The sequence below is a fragment of the Mauremys reevesii genome, linkage group 6 (genome assembly GCF_016161935.1).
Source record: "Mauremys reevesii isolate NIE-2019 linkage group 6, ASM1616193v1, whole genome shotgun sequence".
Classification (NCBI taxonomy): domain Eukaryota; kingdom Metazoa; phylum Chordata; order Testudines; family Geoemydidae; genus Mauremys; species Mauremys reevesii.
In genome coordinates this window covers 25,860,173-25,886,679 of record NC_052628.1, presented here as the reverse complement: position 1 = coordinate 25,886,679, position 26,507 = coordinate 25,860,173, and the positions used below count along the sequence as shown (strand labels likewise).

The 26,507-nt window shown below is 45.7% G+C and overlaps 1 protein-coding gene across 6 annotated transcripts in view; it reads right to left on the bottom strand.

Annotated features, from left to right (window-relative positions):
* EGFLAM (EGF like, fibronectin type III and laminin G domains) overlaps positions 1–26,507 on the bottom strand; it is a 129,538-nt gene continuing 103,031 nt past the window's right edge. The window contains exons 17-24 of one of the 6 annotated variants that reach the window (XM_039545249.1): positions 26,030–26,146; positions 21,288–21,468; positions 19,482–19,505; positions 14,765–14,843; positions 12,330–12,473; positions 10,529–10,612; positions 1,411–1,514; positions 1–1,033 (exon numbers count right to left, since the gene is read on the bottom strand). In XM_039545249.1, the coding sequence (XP_039401183.1) occupies positions 879–1,033; positions 1,411–1,514; positions 10,529–10,612; positions 12,330–12,473; positions 14,765–14,843; positions 19,482–19,505; positions 21,288–21,468; positions 26,030–26,146 (888 nt within the window). In that variant the 3' untranslated portion in view covers positions 1–878. Of the gene's footprint in view, positions 1,034–1,410; positions 1,515–10,528; positions 10,613–12,329; positions 12,474–14,764; positions 14,844–19,481; positions 19,506–19,570; positions 19,651–21,287; positions 21,469–26,029; positions 26,147–26,507 lie in introns of those variants that run through there. The other 5 variants (XM_039545251.1, XM_039545252.1, XM_039545256.1 and 2 more) reach the window with 5 other exon arrangements.

Here is a 26,507-nt window from a genome sequence, read left to right as displayed (position 1 = left end):
AAGCTTCATGAATGTACAATTTTAACTGTCAAAATTTACAAAAAAGAAGTCAGATTTAAAACTGGTTATAATTCACAAATATCTTCACTGACACCGTATAATACAGACATTAAACTTCCTTATATAACAAATTAAAAACACAGTTTGTTTTGTTATTTTTAGGAAAATGTGCAAAGAGCTAAGTGTATTACACCTAAATATTAAAAGTTATACTAATTGATCAGTTCTTTTGCTGCAGCTATAAAAATATACAAGTACAAAATTACTTCTACAAAATTGGATTGTTGATTTTGCTGCTGGCAATAAAAAAGTAGACTTTAATATTAAGAATTTATCCTCTTCAGCAAACAACATTCTTTTGAAACCAGGAGATGTAGGTTTTTGTTATTGACACAGGATGGAACATAACCTTGAACACTGCAGTGAATGGTAAGAAGATCAGCTTATTCTGGGATAGAAATTTGAATGCATAGATACAGAGCCTGAAAAGATGTTAGTTGGATGATAGTCATTGTGCCATTGTAAGCTGGAAAGAATGTTTCAATACTGTTCTGTTGGATATGTAAAAAAATCTCTATGGAATCACAATACGCATTACGTCACACTGTTCTTGGTAATTTGCACTGATGTATGATCTTCAGTGTTCACTAAACATTTAATGGTTAAATGTGACCTTTCCTACACAAAATACTCAGTTTGGTTTAGTCACAGAGCATCAAAAGGAGGAGAGTGGGGAAATGGTCTCCCGTTGTATGATTTCCCTTCAATTTGGTTCTTTCCTCCATGACCAACTCAAAGCATTGGCCTTACCGGTAATCTTGGTCTCAGCGACATACACATCCGCACAATGGTCCTTCCATGTGGAGAGTCTTCTCTTGTCACTTTGTCCCACAGGTGTTAATATTCTTCCCATCTGTGGCATCTTCAACCAGTGAAATGTGGTAGTCTGTTGACAGGGTGAAGTGTGAGATACACCCTACCAGACCCCTCATGTACTGTCGGTTTGTGTGCAGTGCTATTTCCTTCATGCCACCTAGGAGAGACAGAGTGTGATTAAGTGAATGAGAAACTCGTAGAAGAACATGTGCTTCCTTATTTCCACTTTAAAAAATGTAAACCACACTACAGTACTAGATTCCTATTCTAACATAAAAGGAAGCATCAGCTCTGATACAGCAGCTGGTTTTCAATGAGGTTCTTCCTTCTTTTTAAATATCATTTCTTAGGCACTCAAAAATACAATTGTGATGAGCCTGATAGAGTAAATTGGGAAGCTAATCCCTTCTATCACCGCTCATAGTGAGTCAACTGTTAAAAGGAGATTAGAGCTCAGCATCTAGTTACTTGCTTTAACCACTAGCATGCAGGGTTCTCAGAGGGCCAGTATAGTCTACAATGGTGGTCACTTACCTACGTACAGATCTCCATTGATGTTTAATTGTCTCATCATGCCAGGTGATTTACCAGTTCTAGCACCGTAATCATCCACAGTTACCTTTCCAGACTGCCCATCCCTGAAATGGAAAATGAAATCCAGAATTTGGGTTTACTCTAGCACCTGATTCCTCCATTGCATACTGTAAACAATCAAGCAGCAGCAGCTCCTCCTCCACAAGCATGAACAGCTTAGACCCATCCTCACTGAGAACGGTGCTTTTATTGTGAACGCCTGATCTTGATTTGGGGAAGGTTCCATGAGGTTCTATTCAATTGAAACACCACAGTGTCATTTGGGTGAAGAAAGTATTAAGAGGAGGCAGGAGAGAAGGAATGAGTTTCTATGGGTTGTTGGGGGGATGAAAGAAGAAAATTGAAAACAAATATTCTGAGGAAAGGAAAGGAATACAAAGGAAAGGAATATGGGTGACATCACAGCAGAATTTTCGGAAGCCTTCTTGAGCCACTGCTAGCTTTGCACACTCAGCAGCTGAGCTCCCTGTGATCTGCTGCTCACAATCTACCCATCTCATTGCTGATCACCCCCTACTATGAGATCTTTCTCAAGGTTATTTCCAGCTCTAGCCTGATGTAACCAAAGTACATAAGTTTGCACCAACTGATTTTCGACAGCAGGATCTGCTCCTTTCCAATAATATTGATAATATCAGCATCCATCTTCTTTTCAGTCTAGCAGGTATGCAAGAAGCTCCACCATCTTTCAGAAGCTTTAATTTCCTCTTGTCAGCAGCATTAATTTCCCATGATTTACATCTGTAAGTCACTATGAAAAAAATTACTTTTCATCAATCGAACCTTTGTACATTTTGAGATGCGAGGCCATGGCTGAGCGAGCCATTCCTAATCTTCCAATCACTTTGGAACAGTTGTTTTGGTTGCATATGTACAAGTCCAGATAATTGAATGTATCTACTCCCTCTACAGCTTGAGCCTTGTGAATCTGTTTGCATCCTGTTTTTGTTAATCGTGTCAATGTGCATGTATTGCATTTTTGCCACATTCACAGATAGGCCACATATCTCTGTTGCTGAGGGTTATGGTCTACATAACTGTAACCTCCTCTCAGCACCAGCTTAGTATATGATGTACACGTAGGAGTGGGATACCTCACAGTCTTTGGATAGTGTCCAAGGTTCTGTCACCTGAGCTCATTTCAGTGCTGCTGGTAGATGTTCCCCTCCTCTTCCTGGTGTGCTAAAGAATAAAACTACTTGGCGGGGCCTCCAGTGAGACAAGGGGCTAACCACATTAAGGCAGTAGCTACCACACTTGAATTCACAAATAATTGAAACTCAAGCAAGCAAACAAATTGAAAACAGTAACTATAAATATGATGTAAGGATCTGATTACAGAGAAACATACAGTCAGTAAAAGCATTAAATGATTAAGCTGATTAGCGATACCTGTGATGTATAAACCAAGTGCCAGCTCTGGCCAAGGCCATAGGCATTAACTCAGAACTGACAAACAGCTCACCTGTGTGTTAGTTTTGTTCAAAACAGATATTTGTCTTATAATTCTCCTTGGGGAATTCTAGGCTCTTTGCAGAATGTGTGCAGAAATTAACATTATGTGCAGCATTTCCTGTTCTGCCCACAGAAACGGACTGCCGAGCTGCTGGCCGTCACTACGGGGCACTGAACCTGGCAAATAGACAACACTGCTGGGGGGCGGGGGGAGAGGAGAGAGCTGGAGGGTTCCCAGCATGCCCTGAAGGAAGGAGGCTGTGTGCAGGAAACTCCATACAAGCCCAGGACCCAGCATCAGCCTGTATTTTCCTCTGGCTCGGGGTGTGTGTGTGTGTGTCTGGGCTGGGAGAGTGTCCTGCAGCTGGGTTCGGGTGTGGGGGGTAGGGTGTATGTGTGAGAGTCAGGGCTGTGTGTGTGTGGGGGGGGTGCCCCCTGGCTGGGCACTGCGGGGTGGGGGGGTCGATGGTATGAGTGTCTGGCCCCCTGGCTGGGCTCTGGGGGGAAGGGGGGAGTGTAAGGGGGAAGGGAAAAGGAACTGGGTTGTTGTAAAGGTTTCCTTAATTCTCTACTCCTGGAGGAATTTTTTGTATCTCTATTGTTACAGACATAGTTGCTAAGGATTTTGAAATAAATTACCAAAATAATTAAAACTGGCCTGATTATATGGTGATATTTTTATAAATAAAATATGCAGAGTTTTAAAATAATGTGTGCAGACTTTTTAATTATTTGGCCCAGAATTCCCCCAGGAGTATTATAAAAATGTATTGTGTTAAGACCCTATGAAATGCTTGTAAATTGCTGCATGCATTAATCTCACTTATCTGTATTCCATGGTACAGGTAAAATATGTTTGTTTTATAATTGTAACAATGCCTGCTCTGAACTTTGTGAACTCAGATGGGAAGAGTACCCCCCACAGCCCCAAATGCAGAAGGAGTATCAAAAATTAAGTGGACCATCATGGGACAAAAGCTTTGTTAAGGCTGTCTCCATGCATGGCTGGGGCAGTTGTCCTATGGGTTTGAAGTGCTGAAAGAGGGAAATAAAAATAGTTGACATAAAGATTTGTCATCTCTTTTCTGTTTGGACTTTCACAAGACCTGGAGTTAAGAAACAAAACAGCAGAGATTCCCAGGGTTGACCTGGGGAAAGCCCATTCAGTGCTGATAGATTGCTACAGCTCTGGCACTTCTTGTATATACACTTGCTTGCTTTAACCTATAAATAACTCTTTTTCCTAGTTAATAAATCTTTAGTTAGTTTATTACAGGATTTACTACAGGAATGGGCGGTGGTTGACCTGAAGGCTTGGGTAAGCTAGCCTCTGCCCATCCTGCCCCCCACCGGAGCCCAGAGCATCCTCTCCTTCCCATTCTCCCAGCTCTGGAGAGCTGGGTGGGCGGGTAGGCAGCTGAGCACACCCCACCCAATCCTGGAGAGCTGGGTGGGCGGGCAGTACAGCTCCTACTCCTGGGTGGGTGGGCGGCACGAGCACCAGCTCTAACCACCCGGAATCCCTGCCTGCAGGACAGCCCCCCACTAGCCTCAGGGCAAGGGTGCCGGAGCCCTCCCAAGAGTGAGGGAGGCAGGGGGCCCCCGCCTGAGGTGGAAACAAAGGTAGCCCCATGCCTGTGTCCCAGGTCCCCACACCCAGGACAGGTGGAGGGACCCAGGCTCCCCTAGAGTTGCGAACTGTTTAATGGCCCAAACCCAAACACCCTTACCCTTGCTCCTTATCTGAGACCCCTGCTCACTCCAGTCCTCCTGCCTCCATCACTCGCTCTCCCTCACCTTCACTGGGCTGGGGAAAGGGGGTGGGGTGCAAGAGGGGATTCTGGAGGTGGTGTGGGCTCTGGGAGGGAGTTTGGGTGCAGGAGGTGGTGAGGGGTCAGGATCTGGGAGGGAATATGGGTGCAGGCTCTGGGCTGGGGGTTGGGGTGAGGGGGATGGCGCTTACCTAGGGTGGGTCCCGAAAGCGACCGGCACATCCCTCTGGTAGCGACTCCTAGGTGTGTGTGTGTGTCGGGGGGAGCTAGGAAGATCCATGTGCTGCCCCTGCCTGCAGGCTCTGCCCCCACAATGCCCATTGGCTGCAGTTCTCACCCTGAGGAGTTGGTGCTCGGGTTGGGGGCAGCGTGTGAAGACCCCTGGCCTCCCCTTGGGGCCACAGGGACAGTGCTGGCCGCTTCTGGGAGCGATGTGGAATGACTGCAGGCAGGAAGCCTGCCTTAGCCCCACTCTGCTGCCAGACTGTTAACTCCCCAAATCTCCCCGTTTGGCTGCAGGAGCCTCTGGGAGATAGGGCTTGATTCCAGGAGACTCCCAGCAAAACGGGGAGGGTTGGTAACCCTAGGCTCCCTACAGTTGCCCGTGCCGCTCTTCCCAACCTGGCTGTGGCTGGGGGAAGGAGGGCCTCAGAGCTGCAGCCCGGCCACGATAAGAGACAGGCAGACAGCTGTGGGGAGCAATGGCAGACCCTCTATCTGGCTCTGGTGCCGGGGGGGGCAAGCAGCCCCCGGCCTGTGTCCCTGCCCCCCAGGCTCCCCTCTCGGGTCATGGAGAGCTGCGCAGGCAGCTGTGGGGAGCCAGCGTGGACCCTCCCGCTCTGTTCCACCTGTCGCCATGTCTCAGGTTTCCAGGTGGTGCACATGGATACATGCTGCAGGCCGGTAAGGTGGTGCTGGTAGAAACACACTTTATTATACTGGGAGTTGGCAATGTAGGGTCTTGATTCATGTAGATGAAAGTCATTGTGCAGATGCAACATGCCTTAATGGGGAAAGATTGAACCCTAACGACGTATCTAACTATACAGGGTACTCATTCAGGCTCCTTTTCTGGTTGAGCGGTCAGGACCTGATGCAGTCAAGCAGGTCCTCCCTGGGGATTGCTGGAGAGGAACTTACTGCCTATTCCCTTCTAGAATGGTGCTGAGTTTTCAAAGCTTGGAACCCCTGGGTTCAGATGTAAGCCAGCCAGGTCTCCGGATCTAAAATCTCAGATCTGGTGTGGGCTGGCTGCATGGCAAGCAGGCTGCAGGTGGTGGCAGGACAGATGGGCTGTCTCTTCCTGTTGTTGACAGGCTGGGGGCAGGAGGGAGTGGATTGTCTCTCGCTGAGGCTTTTTTTGCAGGCTGGGGTTACAGACTGGGCATTTGCTGGGCTGGGCAATGTTGTGCTGGCAGGCTGCAGGGAGATCTTCTCTCCCCTCCGCTCCCCAGCAGCTGGTCTGTGCCACGTGGGAAAGCCAGGCTATTCATAGCCTCCATCCTGCTTTCCCAGGCATCTGGGGCTCCGCCCTGGGTCACAGACTGCTTGCAGTCTGCCTGGTTGTTTTCTGCCCTCTGATTAGCTCCTGGAGAGTGCTGCTGTCTTTCTCCTCCCATTGGTTGAGTGAGAAAGGTTGCCAGAGTGACGGGGGTGGGGAGGGGGACAACGCCGCTTCCCTTTTGCTGCTAGGAAATCAACAGTGCAGGACTCTGGCATGGCCCCCAGAGGGCTCCAAGTGGGGTGTCTCGTCTCTTAGGGTACAGGCCCCTTGCTGAGGGGGCTGGGGAGCCACAGAACCTTATCACTTGACATGATACAATGATTGAAAGTAAGAGGACAGCGGGTAACATTCTGCAGAAACTGGACAGGGGCAAAGTTTTCAGATGGGTTTTTAAACATTCCAATTGTTTAAAACTCCAAAGAAGGCAATTAGCAGAATTTTTGTTTTTAAAAGGGGGCGGGGGAATAAATGGAAAAAAAACAGGCTAAAGTTAAAACATAAATAGCCCCTTTCCATCTTGATTGTAAGACCTTTAGCCACTGCCTAATACTAGGGGCTGTACAGCAGCAAACTCAAAGGAATCCTCTTCCTAGCTGGGCTGTTGGGCACTTCCATAGTATAAATGTTTAATAATAATAATTACGTTGCTGTAAATGCCATTTCATGGGCTGCTACTGCTTAAGGATGCCAACTTTCTAATCGCCCAAAATCGAACACCTTTGCCCCGCCCCCTGCCACGAGGCCCTGCTCCTGCCGTGCCCCCATTGACTCCATCCCCCTTCCCTCTGTCGCTTGCTCTCCCCCACTCTCACTCACTTTCGCTGCGTTGGAGCAGGCGGTTGGGCTGTGGGAGGGGGTGAGGGCTCCGGCTGAGGGTGCAGGCTCTGGGCTGGGGCTGGGGATGAGGGTTTGTGGTGCAGGAAGGGGCTCAGGGCTGGGGGCTGGGGTATGGGAGGGGGCATGGGGTTTGGGCTCTGGGAGAGGACTCAGGGCTGGGCCAGGGGGTTGGGGTGCGGGCTCCAGAAGGGAGTTTGGGTGTGGGAGGGGGCTCAGGGCTGGGTTGGAGGGAGTGAGGGGTATGGGCTCTGGGAGAGAGTTAGGGTGTGGGAAGGGGTACGGGCTCTGGCCGGGCGGTGTTTACCTCAGCCAGCTCCTGGAAGTGGCCAGCATGCTCAGCTCCTAGGTGGAAGGGCCACGGGGCTCTGCATGCTGCCTGCACTCACAGCGCTGCTCCCGCAGCTTCCTTTGGCTGCTGTGCCTGGCCAATGGGAGCTGCAGAGCTGGTGCTCAGGGCAGGGGCAGCCCACTGAGCCTCCCTGGCCACCCCTGCACCTAGGGGCCATCAGAGAGATGCTGGCTGCTTCCAGGAGTAGCGCGGAGCCAGGGCAGGCAGGGAGCCTGCCTTAGCCCCGCTGTGCTGCTGACTGGACTTTAAGCAGCAGTGCTGACTGGAGCCTCCAGGGTCCCAGACACCTGGCAACCCTACTCTTGCTTTCACTGAGATCAGTAGCATATGAAATGTGCTATTTTCAGCCTCTCGTTTCAAGATAGCTAACCAAAGCTGCCATCTTGCAGATGGGGCACGTAACGCCCATTAAGTGTACCTCCCAAAATGCCTAAGCCGTACTGCTTCTGCTGTTCTAAATACTTTGGAAAAATAGTGATATAGATGTAATGCTACAGCACGGTACTAACCCACAATTAGAATTTTATTTATCTGGAAAGTTCAAAATATCACTCGCAAATAACTCAATCTGAGATAAGACACACATGGAATCAAATGAAACAGCTTTTGAGTGAGTGGTATGGATTTAAGTACACGCCTCTATAATGAACCATGCACTACTATGGCAGACAGGTTTGAGCTATGCCTGACGACGAAGGTGATCTTTGCCTAGATCATCTCGAGAATGACAATGTTTGTAATTCTTCTGCCACATGAGTTCAAAGTTGCTAAGTGTTTAGGGCCAGGGCTCCATGCCATAGAATTATAGAAATGTTGAGCTGGAAGGGATCCAACGGATCATCTAGTCCAGTCGCCTGCACTGAGGCAGGACTAAATATTACCTAGACCATCCCTGATAGGTGTTTATGTAACCTGTTTGTTTTTAGGTTTCCTAAAAGCCTCAATGATGGCAATTCCACTGTTTGCCTAGGTAATTTGTTCCATTGCTTAACTATGCTTACAGTTAGGAAGTTTTTAGTAATATCTAACCTAAACCGCCTTTGCTGCAATTTAAGCCCATTACTTCTTGTCCTGTCCTCAGTGGTTAAGAAGAACAATTTATCACCTTCTTCTTTATAATGACCTTTAAAGTACCCGCAGACTTATCATGTGTCCCCTCAGTCTTCTCTCCTCCAGACTAAACAAACCCATTTTTTCACAATCTTTCCTCATGGGTCACCTTTTCTAGACCTTTAATAATTTTTGTTGCTCTCCTCTGTACTTGCTCCAATTTGTCCATATCTTTCCAGAAATGTGGCGCCCAGAACTGGACACAATACTCCAGTTGAGAACTTACCAATGCTGAGTAGAGTGGAAGAGTTACTTCCCATGTCTTGCTTACAACACTCATGCTAATACATCCCAAAATAATTTTCACTTTTATTGGCAACACAATTACATTGTCACCTTATATTTAGTTTGTGGTCCACTATTACCCTCAGCTCTTTTTCTGCAATATTCCTTCCTTGGCAATCATTTCCCATTTTGCACTTGTGTAATTGATTATTCCTTCCCAAGTGTAGTACTTCGCATGTGTCCTTACTGAATTTCATTTTATTGATTTCAGACCATTTCTCCTGTTTGTCATGATCATTTTTTAATTCTAATCCTGTCCTCCAAAGAGCCAGCAACTTCCCCCAGCTTGGTACCATCCACAGACTTTATAAGTGTACTCTCTATGCCATTATCCAACCCATTTATACGAATATTGAATAGAACCAGACCCAGGATAGATCCTTGATCACTCAATATGCCCTTTCAGCTTGATTGTGAACCATTGATAACTACTCTCTGGGAATGGTTTTCCAGCCAGTTGTGTGCACTCACCTTATAGTAGGTTCATCTAGGCTATATTTCTCAAGTTTATTTATGAGCAGGTCATGTAACAGTATCAAAAGCCTTACTAAAATCAAGATATATCACATCTACTGCTTCCCCCTATCCACAAAGCTTGTTACACCATCAAAGAAGGTTATTAGGTTGATTTGACATGATTTACAGATCCATATGGACAGTTGCTTATCACCTCATTTTCTTCTAGATCCTTATAAATTGATTATCATTTACTCCATTAGCTTTCCAGTACCAAAGTTAAGCAGCCATGCCTATTATTCCCTGGGTTGCCTGTTTTCCTTTTTTATAGACAGGCACTGTATTTATCCTTTTCCCATGGGTAGCAAGTGGAACCCCTCTTCGGGGAGAATAGCCACTGCCCCCCCCTTCCATCTGTGCCCCTCACCCCCTTGCAGCCCAAGCCTCAATACCCCCTGTGACTAGAGCAATGAGCCCCCCCGCACCGAGAGGCATCCCGAGCACCCTGATCAGCTGGAGGAGCCTCAAGCTGGCTGGAGGCCTGAGTACCCCCTCCCTTGGCCAGAGGAGCCCCCGGGCTCGCTGAAGCACCTGCCTGGAGGAGCCCCAAGCCCCCCATCTGTCTGGAGGAGCCCCGGGCCAGCCGCAGCCACACCGCACCTCCCCTCCCTTCTCTGCCCCTCCCCAGACTGCCCAGGAAAAGCTTCAGCATGACAGTCTCTTCCCGAAGAAGAACCTGAGCTTTTGATATGCCCCATGCAGTTCAGGGGGCAGCTGAGGAGGCTGCATCTGCTATTCAGCTTCTCTCTGGAGTCCAGGGAAATTATTGATGAACCTGGGAAGCTGAATAGCACATACTGCCTCCTTGGCTGCCCTGGAACCTGCATGGGGCATAATAAAGCAAAAACCTCCCCTGCCAAACCCGCAACTGGGGGTCTGGTGGCAGCAGCAAGCGCCAGGGAAGGCTCTGCCTCCCCTGGCCTATTATACCTGCTGCCCATGCCTTTTCCAGTCCTCTAGTATCTCTCCCATCCTCCATGAGTTTTTCAAGAGAGATCTCTTCAGCCAGTTCCTTAAGTATTCTAGCATATATTTCACCAGGCCTTCCAACCTGAAGACATCTAATGTGCCTAAGTGTCAATGGAGATGCAAGGCTTTGCACTGCCTGAGGATCTGGCCCTTACAGTTTTCTTCTGTTTTAAGTTTCTTATCAGGGCACTTCTCTGGTGCAATCTCCAAAATGGTTCCTAGATAAGTGAGACTTTGTTGATAACATGAAGCTGGACTTACCGAACTGCCTTTACTCTGTGCCACCTGCCATCATTGAAAGAGCCATTCACCATTATGGAAGCAATGCCACTGCCCAGATTGTAGCTAAAATGTTAAAAACAAATAGATGTTGTTTACCTCTCTTATGGGACCCGGAGTCCCTAACACACTGTCCAGGGAGCCTCACCCCTTGGCCCCAGCTTTGATTTGACCATCTGAGCTCCACCTTACAGACAGCATCCTTGGGGAAGGGCTGGGACTCCCTTTGAAGGCTATCAGTGCTGCACCTTTATTGGATGGAGGGGGCTGCAGGGTGAAATATCATACTTCTTTACTCTCCAAAGGCCAGAGGGTGCTGTTTCCACAGCACTGCAAGGCCAGCAAATGAGATCAGCAATAACATTGGGGGCTCCTGTATGGCAGTTTTTTCATAGAAACAGAAGGCTGAAAGGATCAGTAACTTACAAATCTTTTGGCTTAATAGGGCCACGTTATAGGAGCGAATAAAACAAATTACCTGAAATTCACAAAGGGATTGTTTGTATTGGGGGAACATGAGCCATATGATGTTAGCAAGGGGCATGGTCCAGTGATCTGAGCACAGGACCAAGAACCAGGAGAGCCTCCATTTCAAAGTCTCTGTCTCAGTATGCAGGCTCTGACAATACAGCTACAATGACAGAGCCCTGTAGGTGCAGCATATGCTGACAGGAGGAGTTTTTCTGCTAGTATAGTAATACCACATGACTGCTCTGGGAACGGACCCAAGTCTTCCACATGCCAAGCAGGATATTGGAGAGACAAGGTGGGTGAGGGTTCTTTTATTGGACCAACTTTTGTTGGTGCGAGAGACCAGCTTTCTCACCAGCAGAACCTGGTCCAGTAAAAGATATTGCCTGACCCACCTTGTCCCTAATATCCTGGGACCAACAGAGCTATAACTACACAGCATACAACAGACTATTGCACAGTCTGAGGTGGGTTGCTTTCATTAGCTCCTGTTAAAGCTGTTTTGCTCTGTATAAATAGTGAACTATTAAGCAGGCCAAAGAAGACTGACTCAGAGGGTAGGACACTCATTTAATTATTTGGAAGCACTGGCTGTCCTAATGAAACCTGTGAACTTTTTCAATTCCTCATTTTGCATACACTGACACACAGCTAAGATTTTTGCAAGGTTAACCACAGGAAACCGCCTTTATATCAATCATTACAAGATAAGCTTTGGCATGGGAAACTTAGTATTTGTATCTATGAGATTCAGCCACAACCAGATAAAGCCAAAACGTTGATAATGTAGCTTGGCATTAGCCTAGCAGCAATTAATTTTTTTAAAAAGCTTTTCCATTTGTGAACAGCATGTACAGCTATAATAATGTTTAAAGATGACCTGCTTTAGTTCACTGTTTGCCTTACTTAATCTGAAAATAAATTCTAACACAGAAAGACATGGCTTCCACCAATCAATATCCCACCAGAGCACTCTGAAATAATCCCCACAAAAGCTATCTGAGCGTTTAAAATTAAAAAAATTTCCTGTGAGAGCAAACAACTTTGTGTGTATTGTCTGACGCGCCTGGGTTTTAGATTTTGTTCTTTGGCAGTAAGAATATTTGAATTTGAAAACAATCTGGTGCTTGGCACAAGGGGAAAAATGTAAAACCAACACCCAGGCACCTACCCAAGGGACCAAACAAACTTGGACTCTATCAGTGCACAAGACCATGAAGTTATAATCTCAGGGGGCCTTGCTCCATGTTGTTACCATATAGCATGGTGATTTGTGCACACTGTGTAAATAATTAAACCCGTTAGCAATTACCTGAATACTAATGCTCCTTCTTGGAGACCTAAAGAAATGAAATCACTATTAGGGCGCATGGGACTGTCTCCCCTCCACATCAGCAGACCATCCTTCAGGGTAGTCTTAAACCTCATGAACACATTTGATCGTGATCCTGACACTCTGTTTGATTGGGAGAAAAAATAATCACAGAGGAAAGTTATTAGCTGTTTTTTTTAACCCTTTGAACTTTACCAATGTACCCCTCAACACAAGGCTGTTTAGGGCTGTATAGGTTGGGTACTTTAACTCTCAGCAAGATATGATTTGATACCATAATACATATTTTACTCTGATCATAGTTAAACTTCCCCTTCTCAGTGCAAAATTCCTAGAAATGCTACTGCAGTGTTGGAATCCTTGGTTCTGTGAAATGCACTGGCAGGAGCTATCACAGCCCTGCAATTGAGCACACCTCAGGGGCTGTGGATATAGCAAGGGTGACTGCCAATGTGGAGTGCTATTTTATTTGACCTGTAATAAATGGGGTCAGCCCCAGAGAACATACAGACTACAGTCCCATAAACATTACCAGGAAGTGCTTGCTGCTGCAAGTAGTCCCATCCAGGAAAGTGCGTGGGGGAAATCTCCTCTCCCCCCCGCCCCACCCGGCCATAATCCCAGGCAGTCCTGGTCTTTCCAGGATTCTGGTAAGCAGGGAGCCAGGGCCAGACCCAGGGGGCTATTAAGTACAGCCAGGGGGGCACTTTCCTGCCTGCCCCCTCCCTGCCCCCAATCCCAGGGAACAGATCTGAGCACAGAGGATGGGCTGCAGCTGGTGCGCCAAGTGGGCACCCCCCCCCAACCACCACCCCAGTATACTTCACAGGGCCAAACCTGCACAGGACAGTGATGATTGGCCCATGGTGCTACCAGTCACTGCAGCTTGAGTGGTGTGTGTAGGGGTTGCTGCATGCTGACTCCTCCCCACCCCCACACACGCACCAGGCTGCCTTTGTCTGGAAGCGCTGACCCAGGTGAGCTGGGGGTGGGGCATGGAAACTCCCACATAATCCCTGCCACGGGGCCCTCTTACTGCAGGCAGGGGCCATGAAGTGGCTGCTCTTTGGAGAATATCTCTACCTGCCTGCCCCTTTGTGTCTGGGATGTCAGATGGGGTCAAGGGATCAGGCCCTCCACAGCCCCAGGGATATGGGACTGGGGGCAGGGACTCACTGCAACACAGAACAGAGTGCTGTTGAGGGGATGGGGACCTGCTGGGTAGGTGTGTTGCCAGATCATTTAAAGATGGGGTACTGATAGGTGATTGGAGGGGTGTGTATGTGGGGGGAATTGCCAGGTGATTGGGCGCATATGGAGGTGTGGGGGGGAAGCTCAATTGGGTGGCATAGGAAATAATCACAACAAATGCTCCTGAAATAGACTGATATTTACATTTTAACCTTCAAAAAAAATTCGAGAGTTTCCAGGGGTCCAAATTCTCCTTGACCCCCCGAAATCACACCCCGGGCCAGAGCTCCAGGAGGAGATACCCCCCGCTCCCCATTTCAGGCCATGCTGGTCGCTGACCGCTTCAACCCCATCTCCCAGGACTGGCCTAGGTTAGAGTGATTGAAGCTGTCAGTGACCACCATGGCCTGGAGCAGGAATGGCTGCTCCTCCTGGATACCAGTACCACGTGTTGACAGGCTCCGGCCCCATGTTCAGGAGTGACTTGATGATGAATGATTACAAACACAGAGGCCGGGAGGGAGGGAATAATAACAGCAATAGATCATATGGTGACTTTCCTCGGTGATGGCATGTCATAGAGATTCCACATTTGTTTTGCCTATACAGGCCTGATCCGGTAGGCAAGCTCTGAGCACGCTTACCCAGGCATGCCCTGCAAGCGAGTTAGGCAGAGCATTAGCTATCTTCTCCTGCTTTGTGTACTGCTCTGGGGCTTGGACACCTAGCATGGAGTGGCAAGGTGCATATTCAGAAGTAGAAATATGGGTACCTATGGAACTTTTATGGCAAAAACTTAGACACTGAGCAAGTTTAGGCACTACATGGTTCAGGGACAGATTAGTGGGGATTTTGTGAATCCCAGTTGGACCTGATTCTGGGATGTAGGTGTCTAAAGGGGCAGTTAGGCACTTAAGTCCTTTTGTGAACCTAATGCTCTGTCTCTCAGGTCTTCATCTGTAAAACAGGGACTAGTCTACCTCATGGAGGTGTTACGCGGATAAACCCATTAAAGACTGAGTGGTGCTCAGATGATAGTGATGGGGGGATAGACGTATGATTAAAAAGTTTGTTTTTCTAAAATTAAGAAACATATTCCATGTGGCAGCCATGGCTTAGCAGGACTAAACTGATGGTACAATAGGACCTACTTACACAACCTCTTTTATAGTTTAATGGTACAAGAAAAGCAGAATCATTTAGGGTCAGGGTTGGTGAATTACCTTTTGAGGATATCCGGGTTATCATATGTGAGGTAACTACGGCCAATGAACTGTGGGATTTCAATGGCTTCTGTAACAGCTGGAAAAATGAAGGAAAAATCAAAGACTTTCAGCTAGTTGGCAGGAAAATACAGTGAACTGACTGCTTCCCTGCTTTAGTTTCTTTACTCCATTTACAGCCACGACTCACTGACACTAAGCCAAACTGACAGACCAGATACGTTGCTGAGCAAAATAGTAGAGCTGTTTTGCACCCAAGGGTGTGGAAAGAGTCAAGCCAGGCCTCTAAATCTTGTCCACGCCCTTATTCCTGCCACCCCAGCCCCATTCTCTCTGCCTCTGGCTTTCTTTTCATATTCAGTTTATCCTCCCACTGTGGAAAGTCATTCCTAGCTGAAAAATGGACACACTAAGAAAGAGGTAAAACGGTGCTAACATCTATTTTTTGTTTCTTTTACCCAGTGTTAACAGACTCCTCCTCTACCCCCTCTGAGCCCAGCTACCCAGTCAGCAGAAATCTGTGGCTCAACCACCCCTCCCTTTGAACTCTTGCCTTTTACTGAAGAAACGAAATTGGGTTCCTGATTTAGTGTTCTCAACAGAGTGTGTGTTGTAAGTGGTCTCTGGCCCAGCACTGTTCCTGAGCGGGCTCTAGTCTCCTGGGGGGGAAGGGGCAGCAGCAGGAGGGGTAGGTTTAGAGCTCTCACTTTTCCCCTTCCAACCTCTTCCTCTGGGGCCCTGTTTCTTCCTGTACTTCTGACCACCCTCCAGCCTGACTTTGCCCATCTCGGCACCATGGCAGTTGCTCCTGAGGAGTGTCCTTCCTTGCATAGGTCCAACCGCCTCAGTTCCCGCAGGGTGCTTGATTCTCTGCTCTGCCCCAGGCCCTGCCCCCCACGCCACCCCTTCCCCAAGACACTGAACAGCTGATCATGATGGGTGGGAAGTGCTGGGAGGGTGGTGGAGGAACTGATTGGCAGGGCTGCCGGTGGGCGGGCGGCACTGGGGGGTGAGGGGGAGTCGCTGATCACCCACTATTTTTTTTCCATGGGTGCTCCAGCCCCGGAGCACCCATGGAGTCAGCACTTATGCTTCCTTGGCCACTCCCAGTACAGATAACGGCAGGGGAAGAGCAGGAGGCTGCTGTTGCAAGTGTGGTTCCAAATGCTCTGGGAGGCACTGCAGGCGGCAGCCTTTGCTCAGGGGCAGTGGGCCAGAAACTCAGCTGGTGTAAATTAGCCTGTCTCATTGAAGGCAACAGAGAAGCTGGCTCATGGTTTCAATGGTCCCAAGACTAGCTCTCCCACCTTCTATCCTTTCAAGCGGCAAGAGGCTTTAGGGCCTCTCCGGAAGTTTCACTGTAGGCTTAGAAGACAGATCAAACCTGCCTGCACCTGCCTAAGAACAAAAATGGCCAATGACTGACATTGTTTGCTAATTCACATCTGCTTCCATAAGAGCAAGCCATGCTTTTCTGCTCAGTTTTCACTACCTAGATTTCTATCCTGAGATTTACGTAACATTCCATTTCTTTCTAGGCTGTGATTATTGCAATATCTAGTGGTACATAAATAAGGGAAGGTGAACAATATACATAGTTGTTGGTTTGGACTAGTCATTTTCCCTTGTTTGGGGAAAAGAGCTTCTTTTGCAATAGTCTGGACAATATACTCAGACTGAAGCCAGCAGAAGAGTGACTGAGCTTGAGCACTGAGCATACAGAGCATTTGTGGGGAAGAACAGTAGAGCAAGTCTCCACTGTGGCCGCAATTTTTGTGTGAATGTCCTGCAATTTGCTGCAGTGCTCTCACAATTGATCATTTCCTTAATAATACAGTTTATGGATTCATAAAATAGCTAATTTCATTTCATCCATCTGCTAGCAGTTAGTATTAATTCCTCCTTCTCTAGATGGTTTTAATGGACTTTTCAAATGCTTTGCTATAAGTGAATGTTCCATTCAGAGGACAAGTGTGGAAAGGGTTTGGCAGAATGAGCAGTAAAAAGCCTCAATTCTTTTATTTCACTGATGGAAACAATTACAATATTTTTTAAATTTAAAATTTTATTAATTGAAACACCTTTTAGATGGCTGAAAAAGCTACTCTATGATAACAGCCCTCCCCCAACCCCCATTTCTATAGCACAGCAACATGAAAGTGAGCACTAGTCAGGTGGAGGTTTGTGGTTAAGTCACTAGAATGGGAGACAGGAAACCTGGATTAAATTCCCAACTCTGCCACAAACTTCCTATGTGATCTTGATCAAGTCCCTTAGGTCCTAATCCACTTAAAGGTAAGCAGGATCATAAATCTTTGCCTTAATCCCATAGGGCCTTAATCCCTCCATACCCTAGATTTCAACCTTCTGTTTGAATGCTGTAGCCTCTTCTGCCACAGCTTGTCAGGGAAGCCTGTCAGTACAGGGATTGTCTCTCACGTGTGTTTGTAGAGTGCCTAGCACAATGGGGTCACACTGTTGCTTTGGGCTTCTAGTCACTACTGTTAATACAAAGTTGTCATAATTTGTGCACGCTGAAAGCCACCAGCAGCAATAAGGCATTTACGTATCAATGCCAAGGCAGACTAGGAATTTCAGAAGGTAACTAACGTCTGTTAGTCTATAAGGTGCCACAGGATTCTTTGCTGCTTTTACAGATCCAGACTAACACGGCTACCCCTCTGATAGAAGGTAACAAATGGCTTTTGCATCGGTAATGAAATTAGGAAAAGTGTCCAATGTGTCTGAAGAGGAAACCATGTGTTGTGCAATGCTACTGAAAGACTGAAATCTTTCTCAGGTTTCAAAAGAAACTATATTATAATTGGGCCTGGCATTCACTGCATGAATGGAAAAGCTGTAGGCCAGATGATCTCTGACCCTAGTGTGGGGGAGTGAGATAGTGCAAGGATTCAAGGAACCTCCTCCTGCTGCACACAGACTGGGGATGGCAGAGTCCCTGCTGCCTAGAGGCTCATGGGAGTAGCTCCATTTGTGCACCATGTATTGCCCTTGTGGGAACACACCTGAGCAGTTTCACTTCCCTACTCAGAGCAATGCCTACGGCTATGGCTACGCTGCAATTGAAAACCCACGGCTGGCCTATGCCATCTGACTTGGGCTCCGGGGCTGTTTAATTGTGAGGTAGATATTTGGGCTCAGGCTGAAGCCTGGGCTCTAGGACTCTGTGAGCTGGGAGAGTCCCAGCGCTTGGCTGCAGCCCAAGACCAAATGTCTACATAGCAATTAAACAGCCTTTTAGCCTGAGCCCTTCAAGCCTGAGTCAGCTGGCATGGGCCAGCAGTGGGTGTCTAATTGCAGCATAGACATACCCAAAGAGACACAATCTAGCCTTTTGTCTTTATTAGTGCTGAGTCTTTGGTATGCTCTTCCTTTGCTATTGAATCTGACTGAGCTGGATTGTCAGTCTCAACCCTATCTAGGTTAGCAGTAACCAAAACGTGTCACTCACTAAATGGTTTCCCAGCAGGCAGGTGCCCAAACTACTCCTCTCACTGAAATCCTTGATAACAGTCATGGCAGTGAGGCCCCGGCCTGAATGGGCATGGTGAGCACTGAGCTACAAGAAGGACTAAGGCAACTAAAGTGGGAGTTAGACACCCAAGTCCAAAATTTAGGCATCACGAAGATCCCCCAAACCCCTGGTAAACTGCTATATAACCCTGGAAATGCCTAAATCCCCTTGGTGCCCTAACTGCTGGACTCTGAGATACTCTGATGCGGGTCTCTCTCCATCTCTCTTGTTGAAGCTGTCCCACTATCGATAAATAATAAAATGGGCCCAAGAGAGAGAGACTGACTCTCTAGCCCAGTGGTTATAATGACTGAGGTTGAGAAACCCACATCCAAATCCCTTCTCTTCATCAGGGAGAGTGGGGAATTGAACTGGAGTTTTCCACATCCCAGGTGAGTGCTTTAACCGCTGGGCTAAAGGTTATGCAGAGGTATGTCTTGCCCCCAGCTGTCTTGTGTGGAGTTAGGTGTGCTCTGCCACCATACTGGCTAGAAACAGCTTAGGTGTCTGACTCCAGGACAGGGGCTCCTGGCTTTGGATCCCAAGCAGAGATAAGCACTTCCCTCCAGCCTGGATTTAAGTGCCTAACTCCTTGAGAGGGGTGGGACTTAGGATACAATCACTCGCCTCAGTATCTCCCACTGGCTAGTTTATGCATCTCTCTGCCTGGCATGCTGACTTTTTTGGATCTCATCCTAAGGTGCCTATCTTTCCCCATTCACTAAACAGAGCCTATGAGTTTAACTCAGAGTTTGTGGATTCCACCGGATAGATAGGCACCTAAAAGTTAGACACTGTAATATGAGGCATTGCAACAATTAAGTGTCTGTTGATTTGGGCTTTCTCTCTGACTCCTAAGTAATCCTCTAGGGTCAGGTTGAAACACATAGGGAGCAGCAGTGCAGGATTCCACAAAGTGCTCGGTCAACTGGTGCTGAGCCTTTTTTTCTGGAATACAGGACTTCACTTCTGTTTCTATCACGGTCAGCGTGGCACTCTCCAGGAGTTCTGAAGTCACATTTAAAAACACTAACAGGACAAGGTGCTGGACAATTACTGTATAACCTTGGAGGGTATTTTTGGCTTACATGCAGACTGCAGTGTAAATCCAGCTATCACCTTGACTGAGTAGGCACAGACACACAGAGACAGAGCAGTTTTCACGCCATTTGCAGTACTTACTGTTAAAGCAGTAATTCCCACACTCTGCAGCGAGTCAGCGTAAAACAAAACAAGAACATGCAGATTTTATTTTTCAGTGGTTTTAAAATCTTGATTTCAATAGTCTGTCCTGTTTTAAGCAGGTCTTCCCTTCACTGAGCTTTCCCTGCTTCATTTTTGCAGTGTATCTCTAGATAAAGTGGTGGTATGATGAGAGCAACAAACTTAGAAGGTAGAGTATCCTGTTTCTATTGTCTTTAGGAAATTAGTTTTATCTACTTAAAATGTGAAGAGGGAAATTCATCCCTCTGCAGAGGGATGCATCAAATATTATTTTAAGGTCTTAAGTGATGTATCAGACATGCGCAGACTTCAGCACAAGATTGAATTTCACACAAAGGGAAAAAGAATGGCTAGCTTTTTTGGTACTTCTTACTATTAAATATTAATTACCATTACCACTCATCACAGCTTAGACAGAAAACATACAACAATGATTTCAGCAGAAAATGACTGATTCCTCATCCAGTTAAGACATCAAAGTATGTGTCTTATGTACTCACACTTAAACCATCTTGGTTAAAAACAGACGAGCCTAAGTCTCATTGAAAAAGGTGCTTTTACAACATAATCACCTCTTGATCTGAGAGGTGCTCTTAAAATGTCACTACAGAAATTCGGTTAAAACAAATTTGAATGTTACTCTAGTATGTTTGTGAAACAACGTTCAGGGCATTGGAAGGAAGTTGACAAGACTATCTCTAATTCATTGACTGGCCCTTAACTCATGCTGTAGATTTTGGTACTGCAGTACACATAGCTGTGCATGTAAGGCTTCTCTACTAGCACCCTGTAAATACCTAGACAATAAAATGACAAACCAAAGACTCTGGAATTAATGATGCTCAATCTTTAGTTAAATCACATTATTATCAATGTAGGGCAGTTTGCATTTTTAAATTTGTAATAAAATGTATTTGTTGTGCTAAATTTCTTTTTTTGAGAAGAAAAGCTTATTGTTTCATCATGACTTAACTGAAACACATGCTTTTGATCTGAAAAACTGTTTGTGATAAACTAAAGAGTGAGATTTTAACGTCCTTCTAAGTTAGCATGCTGGTGTAGCACAATCATTTCCCTAGTGAGTCTCCCAAGACAATACTTGACAGACGGGAAACAACCCCATCTAGTGGATTAATAGTGTGTGCATGTTTACCATATTTATGCAATCTTTACTCTCTTTCATAAACCTACTGGTTTGAAATACAGTATTGTCTCTTTGAGTAGAGGAGAACAAAACTCTTTGTTTTGGAAAGAAATCCTTGGTGGTCTCCAATGTTTTGCTGAGGTAGAAATTGTGCCTACTGTGAAATTACAGGGTAGTCAGAGGCTAAAAAAGGGATTAGACCTTGATGTGAATAAGAACAGCATTTGTTGTTAACATAGCGAGGATAAAATTACAAAAGCTATCAATCCTCATGATTCAGGGTGTAAGATAATCACCAGCTGGAGGAGAGAGGCTGGAATTCCCCCTTCATATAGTGCTGCATAATTAGGGAGTTTTATGGCATTCTCTGAAGCATTCAGCACTTACTACTGTGGGTGACCAGAGGCCATGGTACCATCGCTGGATCATTGCTCTGTTCTGAGATAGCAATTATAATGTTCCTAAATGACAGAACGGATGCTGCTATGAGTAGGTGGAATGTGCAGTAAGGCAGAAGAAGTGCAAGCACCTACGGTTTCTATTCGGAGAGATGTACTAAATCTTTCCATTATTTTTGGAAGAATTCTATATTTAAAGCTTGAAAAAAACCTCATTGTTACCTTTTTGGCAGTGCTGCCCATCAAAGCCCAAAGGGCAATCACATTCATAACTGTCCTTTTTGGGCATGCAGCTTCCCCCATTAGCACATGGCGAATTCACACAGGGATGGACAGCGTTCTCCACATTGACTCCAGAAGCAAAATCCTGCTTCACATCAATTGTCCGGTCATTCAATATAATCTTGGTTTAAAAGAGAAGAGAAAATGATGCAGCAATCTCCAAATTCAGATGCCACCCCTTCAGAAACACATTTTTTGCTTTATTACTCAATACTTAGCATCAGAACTTCCCTGAATGGCTCCAGAGAAAAACATTGTTTTGAAAACTTCATCTAACATCTGTTTATTGTCATCAATGAGTTTTCAGAGCTTAGCCTTTCAAAACAATTAGTTGTTTATCCTGAGGTGGGGGAATAAACTTTTTTTTGTTTTTCCTTGAAACACAAAGCAATTTAATGACCCAGTCAGATAAAAGCTGCCTGACATTTACCAGCCTTTTGTTTGAACTTTGGTGCATTGTTTTGTAGCTCAGCTGTGAGCCACAGGGGCAGCTCTATGTTTTTTGCCGCCTCAAGTACGGCAGTCAGGCAGCCTTCGGCGATGTTTCTGCGGGAGGGCCGCCGGTCCCATGGATTCAGTGGTGTTTCTGCAGGTGATCTACTGGTCCCTCGCCTTTGGCGTACCCGCTGCCAAATTGCCGCTGAAGCCGTGGGACTGGCGGACCTCCAGCACAAACGCCACCGAAGGCCGCCTGACTGCCACTCTCATGACAACCGGCACACCCCCTCCGGCTTGCCGCCCCAGGCACGCGCTTGCTGCGCTGCTGCCTGGAGTTGCCACGGTGAGCCAGAACTAAAATATAATATGAGCTTTGTTGAAGAAGTCAATTTCATCCTATGATAGGAGGACATTGTGACGTGTCATTCCATATTCTTTATGAAAATATACTTACAATATGAATATAACATAACAGATATACTTTATGCAAGATGGCTCATGTGAGATCTCATTGGGAAGGTTATGATTTACTGAATGTGATTATCCTATTTGTATGCAGGTATCATCTCTGTATCTGAAATTAGGAACATTGACTATGTATCTATTTTTCAAATATATTACTTTGGGTGACACCCCCTGCTAACACTTCAATTACAACAATGAAAAAGCCCGACAGTGCAGATAGCCCATCAGCGAGAGACAATGGACTGTAAAAGAGCCTAGTCTTCCTGTGAACGTGTGGGTCAGCCTGTGAAGAATGGCTACAGAGGCCGTATAGCGGCAGGTGATCATGTCACCTGATACTGGAACCCATCTTGAATTCTGTACTTTTCCATGAGAATCTAGGGGGGGGGTGTCAAATTAGGAAACAAAGGACTCCCACCTTATGCAAATCCTATTTAAGGGTGGGGAGTGAGGTAATCCAGAGTTCTCCCCTGCTACCCCACCGAAGATGACTGCTGGAAACAACTAAGACTGAACTGGGGGAAAGAACTGGACCCGGGCTGGAAGGGCATATGGCTTGTGAAGAAAATTATTAGAACCACATTTAGGGTGAGAACTTACATGTAACCAGTTTCTTTAGTGTATTACGCTTAATTTGCATGCTCTGTTTTATTTTCTTAGTAATCTGCCTTGTTCTGTCTGCTACCTCCTTAACTACTTAAAATACACCTGTTATAGTTAAAAAAAATTATTTCTGGTTTACAATATAACTCAGTTTATGTGATTTCTAACTGGGGGCGGGGGAAGAAGTGTGCACACATCTCTCCACATTGAGGGAGGGGGCAAATTCCATAGTATATCTTTGGGTCTATACTCCAAGGGAGGTGGACATCGGAGTATTGAAGCAAGTCCCTTAAGCTGAGTCTTCCCAGAGCTGATCTGCAGCTGGGTGTGGCCCTGCTTGCATGTGTGTTAGAGGTGGCTCAGCAAGACAGGTTAAAGGAGGCCCATGCTGGCAGAACAGGTAGACTCAGTGGTATCTCAGCACATCAGGTGTCTTCCCAAGGGGTCCTACCTGTCATAAGAACATAAGAACGGCCGTACCGGGTCAGACCAAAGGTCCATCTAGCCCAGTAGCTGTCTACCAACAGTGGCCAATGCCAGGTGCCCCAGAGGGAGTGAACCTAACAGGCAACGATCAAGTGATCTCTCTCCTGCCATCCATCTCCATCCTCTGACGAACAGAGGCTAGGGACACCGTTCTTGCCCATCCTAGCTAATAGCCATTTATGGACTTAGCCACCATGAATTTATCCAGTTCCCTTTTAAACATTGTTATAGTCCTAGCCTTCACAACCTCCTCAGGTAAGGAGTTCCACAAGTTGACTGTGCGCTGCGTGAAGAAGAACTTCTTTTTATTTGTTTAAAACCTGCTGCCTATTAATTTCATTTGGTGACCCCTAGTTCTTGTATTATGGGAATAAGTAAATAACTTTTCCTTATCCACTTTCTCAACATCACTCATGATTTTATATACCTCTATCATATCCCCACTTAGTCTTCTCTTTTCCAAGCTGAAGAGTCCTAGCCTCTTTAATCTTTCCTCGTATGGGACCCTCTCCAAACCCCTAATCATTTTAGTTGCCCTTTTCTGAACTTTTTCTAGTGCTAGAATATCTTTTTTGAGGTGAGGAGACCACATCTGTACACAGTATTCGAGATGTGGGCGTACCATGGATTTATATAAGGGCAATACTATATTCTCAGTCTTATTCTCTATCCCCTTTTTAATGATTCCTAACATCCTGTTTGCTTTTTTGACCGCCTCTGCACACTGCGTGGACATCTTCAGAGAACTATCCACGATGACTCAAGATCTTTTTCCTGACTCGTTGTAGCTAAATTAGCCCCCATCATATTGTATGTATGATAGTCACAGACATATCTTGGAGAACATAACAGGAAAGTTATGCAGAGCAGTGTATCTAGCACTGCCTACTTCTAGTATGTTTGTCTGGAGAACTCACAACTAGGAATGGGTGAAAGGTCCAATTTGTTACTTCTTAAAATGTGGAGAGCAGTTCAATTGAAGATATCTGTGAAACTATAGGATTCTTCAAAAACGTGTCTACATTTTGAGCTCTCTAAGAAAAAATATTGCGGTTTGTACAACCTCATTTAATATATAATGAATTTATGCACAAGGTGCCATATTCTGATCTTGGTTACATCAGTGTAAATATGGCAAAAGTCCATTTACATTAATAGTTTCACAGATTTTAACCCCAAAAGGGACCAGTATTATCTTCTGATCTGACCCCCTCCATAACACAGGCTGTAGAATGTCACCAATAATTTCTGCGTCAAGTCCATAATTTCTGTTTGTATTATAGCATACCTTCTAGAAAGATATCCAGTCTTGACTGCAAGTGGTGGAGAATCCACCATCCCTAAGTAAGGTTTTCCAGGTAGGAACTGCAAGAAGGGGCCTAGGGGTGGAGCGTGAGTGGAGCCACATCAGGCTGTTTGGGGAGGCTGTGCCTATATTCCCAGCCTATGATACCCACCACTCATGTGCTCAGTCAATTATTTCCCATTACCTTTAAGTCCTTTTCAGTGTCACTGCATTCCATGTCCCCCATCTTGGAAGAGTGACCCACATTCTTTGCCCCTAGATGTATGGCCTTATATTTGGCTGAATGAAAATGCACCTTATTCTAACAAGCTCATCTTACCAAGTAATCAAAATAGGACTCTCTAATGACATGTCCTCATCATTACTTACCATTCAATCAATTTTTGTGTCAACTGCAAATTTTGCTAGCAATGATTTTGTATCCTTTTCCATATCAATAAAGATATTGAAGAGTAGTGACACTAAAAACACCCCCACTGTATGACAAATCCCCATTTACAACCACTTTTTCAGGATCTATCAATTAACCAGTTTTTAATCCATTTACTATGGGGTACATTGATTTGTTATTTAATTCTATGGAGTTACTCAGATTTAACTCTCAGGATTCTGGGCTAAAGTCAGAGGAGTGGCTAAATTATTCTAAAAAACTCTAGAGGAAGCCAGTGCTGGAGTAACTTATATTTTTTTCTGGCCCCTCATTGTGTATATTATACCAATTTAGTCTGCTTACACCTACTCCATTAAACATCACTTCTGAATTTTGACCACTAACCGAGGAAAGAGTGAGTAGGTTGGTGTAGCTCATGCACTAAGAGGCCACAAGCAAGGAGAGTAGCAAGAAAAGCAACTAATGGAAGGCTGTAAGAGTGTGTAAGTTACATTACACTAAGTTATGTTAGTCTTCACCATACTTTGACTTGAGCCTTCTCCTGGCTCACTAGCATATAAGTTACACCAACCATTTATATGTCTATACCTTGTCCATCACTGAGCATTCTTTAGACTCCCCTTATGCTCACTTATTTACATATAGGTGTAAATGAGTCTAATTTGGACATTAACTTCACACATCTGAGTTTGGCCCAGCATGTCTGTGGTTCACTGATCTGTACACCATGGAAGGTAAATAAAAAAACAGCAACAACACTTACCAGTAATATGTCAATAGCATTAGGAAGAAAATGGTGTTCTTGATTATTAAACATATTTTTAAGCAGGCACCGTGTGAAGGGTTGCTAAGGTCTAGGGATGAAATCTTGGCCTATCAGGAGTTTTGCCATTAACTTCAGTAGGGCCAGGATTTCACCCTTGATGTCCAAGTGTCAGGGATTTTGAAGATATGAAGTGAATGCACAGAGTTAGTTTATTTCAAAACATGTACCTTCTGAATACTTCCACTGAAGGGCTTCAGTATCCCAGAGTTCTTCTTCAGGTTATCGTAATTAGGGACTCCACCGATAAATATGTCAGTGTTGCACTTAATCTGCGTAAAAGCTCCCTGTCACAAAAGTCAGAATCCATTTTTGTTAGATCAGCTGCAACTACGCTTGTATCTTCAGGCTAGCTTGCTTTATATTTTTAGAAGGGTGAGAGCCCTGGGTGACACAATATTTCTGTACAGTATGCAACATATCCTTACATCTTCATGCTAACATGGAAGGGACAATGTGGACCCTGTACTAAGTGGCTGGGCCTGGTTCTATTTAGAGCTGTCTGAAAAATTTCAAATGTTTCAACATTTTGATAAAAACTGGAGGGGAGCGGGGGGGGAGGGGGAGGAGAAGAGCATTAAAATGATATTGAATTTCTTCTCTTTCCTTTTTTTAGCCAGTTCTAATTCTGATCTCTTGATCACATCT